The sequence below is a fragment of the Neolamprologus multifasciatus genome, chromosome 19 (assembly GCF_963576455.1).
Source record: "Neolamprologus multifasciatus chromosome 19, fNeoMul1.2, whole genome shotgun sequence".
Taxonomy (NCBI): Eukaryota; Metazoa; Chordata; class Actinopteri; order Cichliformes; family Cichlidae; genus Neolamprologus; species Neolamprologus multifasciatus.
In genome coordinates, this window is record NC_140457.1 from 8,654,298 (window position 1) to 8,667,059 (window position 12,762).

General features: G+C 41.6%; 1 protein-coding gene across 5 annotated transcripts in view; it reads left to right on the plus strand.

Moving 5' to 3' along the window:
* Window positions 1-6,274: 6,274 nt before the first annotated feature.
* actn1 (actinin, alpha 1) overlaps window positions 6,275-12,762 on the plus strand; it is a 54,422-nt gene continuing 47,934 nt past the window's right edge. For 2 of the 5 annotated variants that reach the window (XM_085144401.1, XM_085144405.1), the window contains exon 1: window positions 6,276-6,687. In XM_085144401.1, the coding sequence (XP_085000527.1) occupies window positions 6,580-6,687 (108 nt within the window). In that variant the 5' untranslated portion in view covers window positions 6,276-6,579. Of the gene's footprint in view, window positions 6,688-12,762 lie in introns of all 5 variants that reach the window. The other 3 variants (XM_085144403.1, XM_085144404.1, XM_085144402.1) reach the window with 2 other exon arrangements.

A 12,762-nucleotide genomic window follows, 5' to 3' on the forward strand; every position in this document is an offset into this window, starting at 1 on the left:
AAACCAACTAAATTCAGTCTCAATGGCATAATCAGGCTCTTGAATGCTTGAAATATAAGATTTCTGTAGTTCTGACATTACAGGAAGTAAACACTTTTTCCCCCCTGGTTTAAATCTGCAAACTGCATTAGCCACTGTTCAAGGTGGCAACTTTCTAATTCATAACATCAATCTAATTGAGCTGCTAAGCCTTTTTAGATTTATTCAGATAAGTTGCCTAAAAACTTGGCCTATTACAGGCATAATTATCCAAGGACGCTGGTCCTGCTTTGTTTAAGAGGTACAGATTTTAAACCATGTTTTTAGGAGCTTTGTCCAATCTCGTTTTTTTTTTTTATCCTGAGCTCTCAGTTAAAATCAGCTCCTGCAAGCTGCTGCAAATCTGTACGCTAAAAGCACCAACCTTTTGTTTTGGACCGAGTCGTGCTGTTCTCTATCCTGTTCCTGCAGTATGTTTCTTTTGATCCCAGATGGTGTTTTGGCTCCTGATGTTTGACCACAAACCCAAACACATGTAAAACTCAATAGGATTATCATGGTTTTGCTGCAGTATCCCATACATGGCTCAGCTTTAACAGCAAGGACAGCTATTTAAGAATTCCCCTCCCGACATGACTGGAATACCTTGGGAACTTGCCAGAGACCAGACTGAGCCAAATGCACCAGCTCTTCACATGACCCATGTGCCTCAGAAAGCAGGCCCGAGCGTCTTTGCACCACTAACTCTTCAGAAGATATTCTGGGATTCTGCTGAATGTTGACGTCAAGCAGTTGGACCGCACAGAAATTCCCCTCGTCTGCCCACCCAAACTGTGCGGCGTGGAGTGTGCCACCAGAGTAATTATACATATTTCAGCGGTTCATTAGAATGGGTTAACTGATGCGTTTAATAAGCCATCATTTGCAGCACTGAGAGGACGAGCCTCTTTTGTCAGACGGCCAATTAGAGCTCCTGTTGCTGCTCTCTGGGGTGGACTTCTATTAGTTTTGGCTGTATTTTAAAGCATAAAAATAGAAACCTTATTAGCCCTGCTAGCAGTATAGCTGTAGAGATCACAATGTTGGTCAGTTCACTAGTTTGAAATGGCCCAACAACTTAAAGTGTCCTGATTTTTGGAGAATAAAATAAAATACTCCCTCTTTCAAGTCTAAGGTTTTTATATTTCAGGTCATAATAAAAATCGTCTCGTCCTTACCAGATTCTAAAATGATTTAAATCCAACTTCAGATGGACAACACTATACGGCATATTGGATGTTATTATTTATCAAAGAAAAATTAAATCAAAATACTGCAACAGAGTGAAAAGTACACCCTATAATGCCACAGCTGGTAAAACCACCTTCAGCAGACTTTGTCAGTCTCTCACTCTCGAGGAATTTTGGCTTCTTTTCAATGTGATTCAGTTCATTGAGGTTCGCAGGCATCTGTTTATACACAGCAGTTTTAAGGTCCCACCACAGCATTTTAATCATGTTGAGGTCTGGACTTTGACTGGCCATTGCAGCGCCTTCATTTTTTTTCTTTTGTGCTGTACTTGAGATCATTGTCGTGTTGCACGACCCAATTTAAGCTAAGCTATAGCTGCCAGACAAATACCCTCACATTTGACTTTAAAAATAGAACTCTCTCCTCTATAGCGGAGTTCATGGTCAAGTCGATGACTTCAAGGTGCCCGGGTCATCATGTGACTGCAAAAAAGCCCAAATTGTCACACCACCACTGCCGTGCTGACAGTTAGTTTGAGCTGTTTGTGCTAATATGCTGTTTTTGGTTTTCGCTAAACATGGTGATGTGCATTATGGACAGAAATCAGTCACATCTGTCTAAAACTTTGTTGCAGAGGTATTGTGGTTTCATCCCGTGCAGATTTGCAAATCTAAGCAGTGCCATGTTCTTTTTAGACAGATGACACTTTCTCTTGGTAATCCTGTCCAAACAAGCCATACTTGTTCAGTCTTTTTCTAATTGCGCTTTTGTGGAGTTTAGCATTTAACATGCTGACTTAGGCCTGGGGAGTCTGAGATGTAGCTCTTGGATTGGATTTTTTTTGTTTGTTTGGTTTTTTTGCAGTGTTGCATAGTCTGACCTTGGGGTGAAATTGGGACATCCACTCCTGTGAAGACTGGTAACCGTCTTGAATGTTTTCCACTTGTTTATATTCTTTTTCGCTGTGGAATGGTGGACTTCAAGTTGTTTAGAAAGACCTTGAGAACAACACATATCTGGATGCTCCAGACTAGAAAACTGCCAAAACATCTGTGTTTTAGAGGAGCTCACACTCTCTGAGGAAGTTTATTTGATTGACACAGCGAGGCTGTATTTATCTATTATAAAACCTGCTAAGGACAAGATGATTTGTTTTATTACGTTTAGAATTGTGAAATCATAGAATTTAAAGAATGTCTACTTTCTTTTTTCCATGAATTTCATTTGATAGCAGCAGCATCCATTAATAACAAATGTCCTCTTAAATGCTCTTTTTTTCCAGGTAGGATTTTTTTTCACACTTTAGCTGATTTCATTATCGTTCTCAAAGTTTGGAAAGCTTGTTCATGTTACAAGAGGAGGACATCATAAAACTGGACAGAGACTGAGAAGCTTGTCATAAGTAATCTCAACTTCCCTTCAGGGTCAAAATATACTTTCCCATCATTTTGGCTGCATTGTGTGTGCTGTTCCTTTAATTGAAAGCAACCAGAGTTCCTTTTTTCAGTTCACGTCTTATCTGAGAGACTTCTTCAGATATAAAAACTCTCGGACTCCCACCGCCCACTGGAACAAAAACTTGGTTATCATGACCTCGCACTGCTGAGCAGAGAGCGTTTCCTCTTAGGCACGAGGGACAGAAAAGGGACACACAGCACATTAAGAGAGCACTTAAAATATGTGGTTATTAAACTTGGCCTTGGAAAAGATATTAACCAGGGAGAAGCAGAACAGCAGGAGGAACAACACTGGCATTCTTTATGTGGCAGGTTTGTCGGAAAAACTCTAAATTTTGTCCAAACATCACATTCAGCGTGCTTCAGACCCAGCAACAGCCTCAGACAAAATCTGGTTCATCCCAAGGACAAAATACACAAACAAGCTAAACAATAAAACATATGCTGTGCAAGAGAGTTTGGGCCTTTACATAGAAACAGCTCCTCAAAGCAAGACTGAGCTTTAAATCTGCACCTAAAGGAGAAAGGACACCATCGCTGAAAAGGGGTTTCCAGTTGAAAATTCTGATTGGGAACTTGGAATTTCGGATTTCTAAATTCAAATTGAATGCCCCAAGATTTAGATCTTGGCTCATGTGATCCAAAATTTAGGAGTGGGGGAAGAAGTCCAGTTGCTTTGAATTTTAGCCCCGACTTTGAGAACCTACACAGACATGCTAAATATCAGCTAACATTGGATAGCATATAACTGTTAGCTTCAAGACCTGAAGATGCAAACAGTGTGGCTGCAGGCTCTGCTTTCTTAATTAAATCATTAGTCCGCAAATGACTTATCAAACAGAGTTAGTTCACATAGATAATAGCCACTGTTTCACCTTTTAGCCGGCTGTTTCTGGAATTATATTAAAAGTAAATGTAATGAATTGCTTTGCTCTTCAAATGGCTGTAGGCTAATTAGCTAATGGGAGTGTGTATGAGTCCAAACTCTTTAGTAAAAGCTGCAATCAACTGCCTCCATCTTTGAGCCACAGAGCTGCTACTGCATGCCTCTTTCTGCTCCTTTGTAGGTGCAGAGCAGTGGCAGGCAGCTTCCTTTTGGCTGGGGACTGCAGGCAGTGAGCTGGCAGCCTGCTCTCTGACTGTGACATCACTTTTCCAAACACTTACCACTGGAAGTTTGTCCATATATGGAAGAGCTCCACTTTCTCCAGACTGTCAGGTCTATCCCGCTTTCCTGCATTGTGTATGCCTGTGTGTGTGTGTGTGTGTGTGTGTGTGTGTGTGTGTGTGTGTGTGTGTGTGTGTGTGTGTGTGTGTGTGTGTGTGTGACAGAGAAGGATATAGCCGGTTTTACCTTACAAGGCAGACAGACTTGGCCATCTCTTCACATGTTTGCAGGAGCTTTGTGGTGACTCACCTTTCTACTCACAGCTCTCATACTGTAGTAAATGGATGGATTATGAGATTAGCAGGACTGGGGCTCAGACAAAAGGAACCCCCTTACCTACATTGTCCAATAATCTATTATTTTTATAGCATGATGTTGGATTTAATTTTGTTGTTTTTACATCTCATTGTTATCCAACCTTGCTCATACCAGGTTGGACTTAAGAATGAACTTAATTCTTTGTGGCATAGAATTACAAAGGTGCAGAAAACATTCTGCACCTTTGTAATTTTGGTCCATTAACATGATAGCATCACACAGTTGCTCCAGATCTGTAAGCTGCACATCCATGATGAGAAGTTTCTGTTCCACCACTTCCCAAAGGTGATCTGTTGGATTGAGATCTGGTGACTGTGGAGGCCATTTGAGTGCAGTGAGCTCAGCTCTTAGTAGATCAGCAGTTTCTGAAAAACTTGGGCCAATAACCATACCAGATTCAAAGTCAACAAAATCAACTTTCTTTAACTTTAACCCTCAATTGTGGACGGCAGAGTGAACTGTGTCACGGATGCTGATTTCTGAAGTGTTTCTGAGCCACAGAATTGTCCCTGTTTAGTAGGACCAGTTTTTTCTTTGTCCACACTCACTAATTTACAACACGTTTGCATGCAGTGTCAGACTGGTTTCATTCATCCACACTTTGCATCATTCTTTGTTTTACCAAGTGTGATGTGTGAACAGGCATCAGTTTTGGCAATGATTTTATTATTTATGCATGATCTCTCTTGGATTGTGCTTCTTTTCATTTTTATGCTGATGACTGTACGATCTTATGACCTCCTCTTGGAAGTCAAATATTTTCTCCAAACTTTAGTTGGAGTTGGTTCATGTCATTGGATCCCAACTTATGATTAAACAGATTGAAAGAGGAGCTTCGTTCCTGCTGGATAATATCAAAACTGTTGGAAAGCATCTCAATAGTGACCGAAATTTTTAACACAACACCACAACATGAATGCAGCCCTCTTTGAAACCACTCCTTTATGTTTGCTTTACAGTCACACAAATAATTCCAGTTTGCTTAAAATATAAATGTAGTAAATATTTTTAAAGATACCCTGCTTATGTGTTACTGCCTGAACAATAATGAAAACATTTAAAGCAATACCAGTACATGATATTTAAGAGGCTATTCTGCATAATGAGGGGACTACTTTACTTTTAATACCTATATAGCCTTTTAAATTCAAATTGTGCCATTTGGTATAACTGCAATGCACTCTGCAAAACAACCTACCAAAATATGACTGGTCCCCTGGTGCCCCCTCCACCAAAGCCACTGGACTGGAGTACTGTTACTTAAGCACGTGGTTTTTCCATATTATGCTACTTTCTGCTTTTACCGCATTGCATTATTTTAAAGGTCTTGTTACTTAGTGTTTTTGCAGATTAATTGCCTTATTGTAGATCAAGCTACAGAACAATAAATAAGTGATTAAAATCATCAACAGCTGGAACATTAAAGAGATACATGCATCAATGAATCTGTTATCATAATCCAATAATATCATTTTGAAAAGTGTTACTGGACATAATAAGTGCATTAAATATTCGGAATATATCTGTTTTATACAGCCTGTGCATTATTAAGCTACTGAAGTAGGATTATAGGTTTTACTTGCATTAATGCATTTAAAGTTTAAATGCATTCAATTCTCCCTAGCAGAACAATTATCCAAAATGCCTTCTTGTGAACCTCCACTCTTCACATAAGAAGTCTGAAACAGGAAACATGAGCAAGAAAATCATGTTTACTATGCCTGTTTTCTACCATAATTTTATTTCTGTTTTCAATATTTTCTGGGAAGCCCCCACCGCTGAAAAAAATACCTAGAAACGCCCCTGTTTCTAGGTTACTTTCCTCTACTTCACTTTGAATGCACAGCTTTTAATTTTACTTTTTGATACTTTGACTTGCGGAAAGACAATTATCTCAAATTATTTAAATAAAACAATTGAAATAAAAAAAAAACCTACACTTGTTTTATCCTGATTACAAGCCAAAAGATATTTGGTTCGACCCAGGCAGTCAACCTTGGTTATAAAGCCTCATCACTGACAGCCCAAGCAGCCAGTCTGCTTCGGGGAGGCGGTTTCTGAGTCCCAGAGGCGCCCAATCGGATTCCTCGGTCTGCTATCGATTCCAATTTGTCTGAGGCAAAGTTTTTGCGTCCGTCGCTCCTCGATACTAGACCTGCCTACTGCCTGCCTGCTTACGGCTGAGTGCTCCTGCTGGGGGAAAAAAAATAGAGCAGATAGAAGAAGAAAAGAGGCAGAGTTGGAGGGAGAGAGAGAAAAAGAGCGAGAGAGGGAAGCCGGGGGTGGACCGTTAATTTCATCCACACACCGTCTTGAATGCGTGGAGGAGAGTAGACTGAGCTGCTGTAAAAAACATCACCTCGCCGAGGACCGGAGGACTTACGAGACAAGCAGAGAGCGTCTATATATAAAGCTTTAGATATATACATGTATAATATGGAACACTATGATGGAGAAAATGACTATATGCAACAAGAAGATGACTGGGATCGGGATCTCCTCTTGGATCCTGCATGGGAGAAGCAGCAGAGAAAGGTAAGGGCTTTGACTTCCTTCTGTCTCCCGTGCGGAAGTGGGATTGTTGCCTGTGATAATAATTAGGCTCTAATAACACAGCTCATTAATATTATCGCCACACATCCGCTTGGATGTACTCTTGGCGACTTTGGCTCCAGATCGATCCGTTAGTGGAGCCAGCAGACAACCAACGGCAGCCCCAAAAACCAGCTGGCAGTGGTTTGCTTTAATTATCAGGCTCATTATCGCGGCCAAAATCACCTGTGCGGCTTCTTTGGGTACTTTTAAATGCGGCTCCAAAACTTTTCTCGCCTGCAGATCTCGGAGAGACTTGCGGATATCCCGCAGAGCTGTAGACGTATATTGACCGTGTGTAGGAACAGCACTTTACGTGCAGCAGGAGGGAAAGCGTATGAGGAGGGACAATTAGAAGGCGGACGGGACGGCCACTTTTTCAGCGCAACAGATGTCAGCTATGCGCTTGACTGCATATGGTGTGTACCTGGCCCCTCCTGTCATCTGGCTTATGATGCGACGTGGATTAGGCCATGCTTAACAACCCGGGGATGGAGTGTATTTGTGTGAGAAGGGGGGTAAACTCACCATAATTCCCTCCGACTCCCCTTTTATTTAGCCATTTTACGCGCGGATTCTACGTATTTTCTAGCGTCACTAACAAAGGAGTACTTGTTTCTAGTTAGGAAGTTGTTTGCGGTGTTATTACCAGTAATAGAAAGTTAGCCATTTGACTTCTGACGCTACTTTTCTTCCCCTTTGAGTGATTATGAGCGCTGTAACCCGAACTGCACACAGTTTATATTTTCAATAAAGAGCTTTAAGACATCTTAACAAGTCTGGATCTTCTACACGCGTCTCCCAGCTGCTGCTAGTTTTCCAAATGGAATATGAATGGTCTGTTTCGAGAATGGGTGCTACTTTTCCCCTCCCTGCTCCCCATACTTGTCCTCTGCTTTGAAAAAGGGGGAAGAAAAACGCTGTGGAATCTGAGTAAGCTGTGGTTTGGTTTGGGCTGGGCTTGGATGGGAGCAAGCGTGCCCAAAAATGGTAATAATCGGCCCCTCTCGCTGCTGTTGGAAAACTTCTCCCCGAGTTTCTTTCTTGCTCTACGAAGCTCTCGGCTTCTGGTTTCCTGGATTATGTCATCGGCAGGCTGCTACCGGTCGAGAGCAGATAAAGGGGAAGTAAAGGAAAGGTATGCGGGGTTGATGTCAGGTGTGAACAGTAGACAGAAGTGCTTCGGACATCAGTAGGTAATTGTCTCCTGCTGGCGCTCATTTAGGGGCTTTTGGTGTATAAAGGTTATCATGCAACAAACGGGCAAGTTTCATCTGGCTGTTTTGTTCTGCCCATATCACAAACAAGTCTGAATTTATGGTGAAACACTTACCTGTGATAACCTGCACGTTCCTGTGCCTGCATGGCCCTCATTGATCTAATCATCCAGCAGAGAGCAAGAATATTTATTCATGTAAACCTCCCCTTGTCTGACAGAGCACTGATGATGGGTTATGTTGAGGTCTGACCAGACACAATTGCAGACTGAGAGGGATCACAGCTGCCCCCACCTTTCCCTGCAGGCCTGCACCTCTGTCCTTTGCCCCAAGGAGGGCATAGATAACTGTCACACGCATGCACACTTCTCCGTGTGCATGTGTGCACGCAGCACTGAAAAATTCCTCCCAGGCTTCAGCAATCAGCTCTACTGCTGATAACCAGGAAGACTTTCATTCTTTCAGAGTCTCTCCCTCATAACTTTCTTTATTCTGATCTTAGTGTTTAAGTGCTTAACATCTATGATGTTGGTCACTGTATTTAAACATAGAATGAAACGGTAGCTGATTATTTGAAGGTTTTTGCTGTTGTAGCTTTTGTAGAATATAACTGGGGTTATCTAAACTCGCTGTTGTTTGGATACTGATACAGACCACCAAGATGTGATAATTAGGTGGATAAAAATTTACAACCAAATGAATTCTCTTTGGGTCCAAGTGGCCATATGTGTCCATGCTGGGTGTCTCTTTACTGTTCAAGCGTCTTTTAAACTTTTTAACAGTGCTAAAGTACAAAAAAGAGCACATTACACAGGTGAGGGCTTTTTTCCAGGCTCTTTTGCAATTCAGTAACACACACACACAAGCCTGGCATGTCTGAGAGTGCTAAAAATATTTGGAGTCCGATACAAGTCTTAACCTGACTCCCACGCACAAACATATCTTCTAATCTTGAAATCCTAATGTCTTTGCCTACCCAGGTGTCTGCTGCCCTCTGCCAAAGGTTGCATGAAGCTCACATATTGTCACCTTTATCACATGATACATTCCTTAGTGATCACTCTGAATGAACTTTGTTGTCGCGCTCCTTTAATTTTTGTCATTTTGTTTCTCTGTAGCTGGAAGGTGGAGTTCAGGTGTTAACTGCTCTAGCTAATTTGTCCAGGTTTGTCCTTATAAGGGTATGAGCTGCAGCACGTTCCACCAGATCTGCCTGTAAACCTCCCGCCTCCTACTTCCCATCTCACACACCCCTAAACTCTGTGTTCCCAACCCACACCCACATTCCCCTGGCCCGACTCTACAAGCCAGGTCACAGATCAGAGCCTCTGATCTCACGATTTGTTCACCTTCGCCAACAAAGTGGAGACAGACGCAGAGCATACCTGTTCTCTGAGGCAAAGAGCAGAAAAGTGGTGTGTCTCTTTAATTTGTGGTGACTGCCGGCAGCAGAGTCAGCGTGCTGATCAATAGATTTCTCTGAATTGTGATGCCAGAGAGTTCATGTGCTATGTGGCCAGGAAGGCTTTGCAGAGGCTTGCCTGTCTGTGTGATGCATATGTGGGAAGTGTCTGTAAAGCGAATCAGTCACCACTGTGATCAATCAGCACTGGGCGTGGCTGCAGCAGACTTTCCAATTCGGCACCCTGACCGACATCCACGTACAGTCACTCAACCTCTTCTGGAAGAAGTAGCATGATTAATTTGATAAGCAATAATTTCAATAACTGAAGTAAAAATTTCAAAGATTTTCCCATGTGGCGATCTGCTGAGTGATTTCCTTCACCATACATGGATATTTTAGTTCTGTAAATAAGCAAGTCTGTTGGCTGCTCGTGTCCTAAAAAACATCAAGTTTCATCACTCAGGAAACTGACTCAACACATGAATGACGGTGTGACGTTTTACTTCTAGTAAGAAAACCTGTAAGAGATGAGTGTTTTGTTCCACGCTGGCAGCTGTTTGCTACATTGCATAATAGGATGTGTAATGTCAGCTCTGGCCACCTCTCAAAATGCTTCCTGTCATCAAATTCCTCTGTTCCCATGATGCACCTTTCCACACCCTGTTTTTTTTTTTTTTCTTTCTCTTTTTTTTAAACAAAAGGAGAAGAGTGTCAGATCGTTGGTGACAAAGCGGTGGATGTCAAAAGAGTAAAAAAACCCTCCAGCCACCCACCCTCCTCTCTGTCTCTGTCTCCCAGACAGCTCTGCTCTCCACACTGATCAAGGCGTCAAGTGCTGAAATGTTGCTCCTCTTCACTACATAAAACATGAGCAGGCTGAAGAGTGTGTCACATTTATTTTCCATTTTCAGTAAACTGCCCGCCTGTGTCATGTGATGTTTTCCTTGCCTGTCATTGAGCCCTGATGACCACTGCCACCAAGGACTGCACTCAATCATATGATTAAACTCACATGTGCTTATCATTGTTTGTGTACACAGTGCTTGAATGATATTTTGAGGCAGTAAAATGTCATTTTGTCAGTGACCTTATGAGAGAAACAGGGTTTTAGGTCCTATAATAGCAGTTAAATGAAACGCACGATAGGACTGAGATATGCAGAAAATATGAACAACAAAAGAAAAAATGCTTCTTTTTTTTTTAACTTGTGAGGGTCAGTTTGGGAACATAAATTTACACATGTGAATTTAGTTTGTTTAAATATATAATATAATCTAATAATATGGATAATATTTGCACTATTTCCGGTCTACAAACACAGAAACACGCACAGTCAATGGGAAGAGTTGTTGCTCAGCCAACTTTGATGTAAAACATTCCCAGCATGTGCTTTGCAAAATGTGCAATAGTCAAACTTATAGTGTTAAAATATGTCCACAGTCATGGTTTAACATGTGAACAAATTCAGGTTATCCGCTTCCTCGGGGAGAGACAGGCTACAAAAAAATACAAGCAAAGACATTTTCTTGGTTTATCCTAAACCGTTTCCAAGTTTGGAAGATGAATTTGTGTTAATGTTCTTTATATCTTCCTAGGAAAATGGGAAACATTTTATTAATATGTATGTAAACGTGGATTTAAATACAGAATATAAGGTAAAAACAGAGTTTTAAGCTCTAATGAGCTTGAAAGTCAGTATTTGGTATGGTGATCTTTTTTCTTCACGCAGCCTGAACTTTCTTAGGAAAGTTTTCTTCCCTCGATGATTCTGATTACGAGACTGGACGTCAGTGGAAAATGCAGCCAAAGACCTTCAGAAAGCCTTGAGAGCTATTGCCAAGGTTAAGAAGACGAGATGTGACATGTTGCTGGGATGTGTTAGCCACTCTCTCGTTTCTGTGATCTATCTTTATATTTAGAGGACTTTTTTTTTTTTAAAAAAGCGATTGCGAGACTGTGAAGAAGTCCTGGTCGTTTCTCCGATGCGGTCTTTATCTGATTCAGAGATGCTTCAGGGAAGTGAGCAACCTTTTGTCTGTTTGTCAGCAGGAGGCGGTTCAGCATCCTTTTCTCAGTCACTTAGTCATCTGTCCGGGTGGCTGCAGCTCCCTGTGAAGCACTAAAAAGTCTCAAAATTCAATATGTGAGTGAAAGATATCTTATTAGAAGACTCAGGAACTCCCAGGTGGATCCTACTGTTGTGGTTACTGCAGCCAGACTATAAATCCCAACAGGGGCTCCCAGGAGAAGCAGTCATGATACCCCGGTCACGGCTCTCAGGGCTCTGTCTCGTTTTCTGTATTGATGGGGTCACATGCTGACACCCAGGCTGAGAGGGGGCGGGATCATCCATTCTCCCCATCATAGGAAGTTTTATGTGCGTGCTCCTAGCTCAGCTGGAGGGGTGTGCTCAGAGGAGATGTGCAAATTTTATATTCCAGATATTAAAGAGCAGATGTTTTATCTTGAATTGAAATGTAGTGCTTTAATGATACAGACGTGTTTATAATTTTGACTGAAATAGATTTTTATTCATCAGAGAAGCATTTACTGTCAACCTGTTGAATGCCATATGTGCGTTCCCATGAAAAACTGAATGTCTTCCATGTTTCTTCCAGTTTTCTCATTTGGGATTCAAACCAAAAACAAGATTGCTGCCATGAAACTGCTTCCGTTCTTCTTTTGTAAAATCTTCCTGTAAACTGATCCGGCGTGAACGCGTTGTGGGTTTGATGGAGTCGGTTTCATAATTAGCTGAAACATCTTGTTATCTGCTGCTAATGAGAAGCTTTCAGTCTGGAGGAAACCCTCTCCTCTTTATGGCCTGAAGCTTTTGGCGGATGTACGGTGTGTCAGAAGACTCTGACCTGTGTCTAATGACTCTTACATAACCCCACTCTGCGTCTCAAGAAGGTGTTTTATTCTGCCGGGGCTTTAGTTGGAGGACTGGTGTCACTGTTTGCCCGGGAAATGTCAAATTGAAGGAGCTGTTTTTACTTTAATTGCTTCTTATGTGATGTTCACTTACTGAGTTCATAATTTTTGGAAGAACTACTGGATGCACTGGCACACAGTTGGACATTAATGGTTCTCAGATGTAACTTAATGAGTTTTCATGATTCCCAGCTATGCTATGAAGTAGGTATTGTCTGCATCTTGTGAGTCTGTGTGTGTTTGTCTTCAGGGGAAAACTGAGACCTGGCGACACCTTCTTTCTTCAACCGCACAGGCTTTTTTGAGTTTATATTGACTGGATTTGTCAAGGAAATAACACTGCAACTGTGCAAGGTAAAGGCATGAAACTTTGTTAGTTCAAAGTAAAGAGTGCTGGAATCAAAGGGGCAAATGTCAGTTCCCACTTTATGTCTAGTATCCTTATGAAGTGCAGGAGTATTT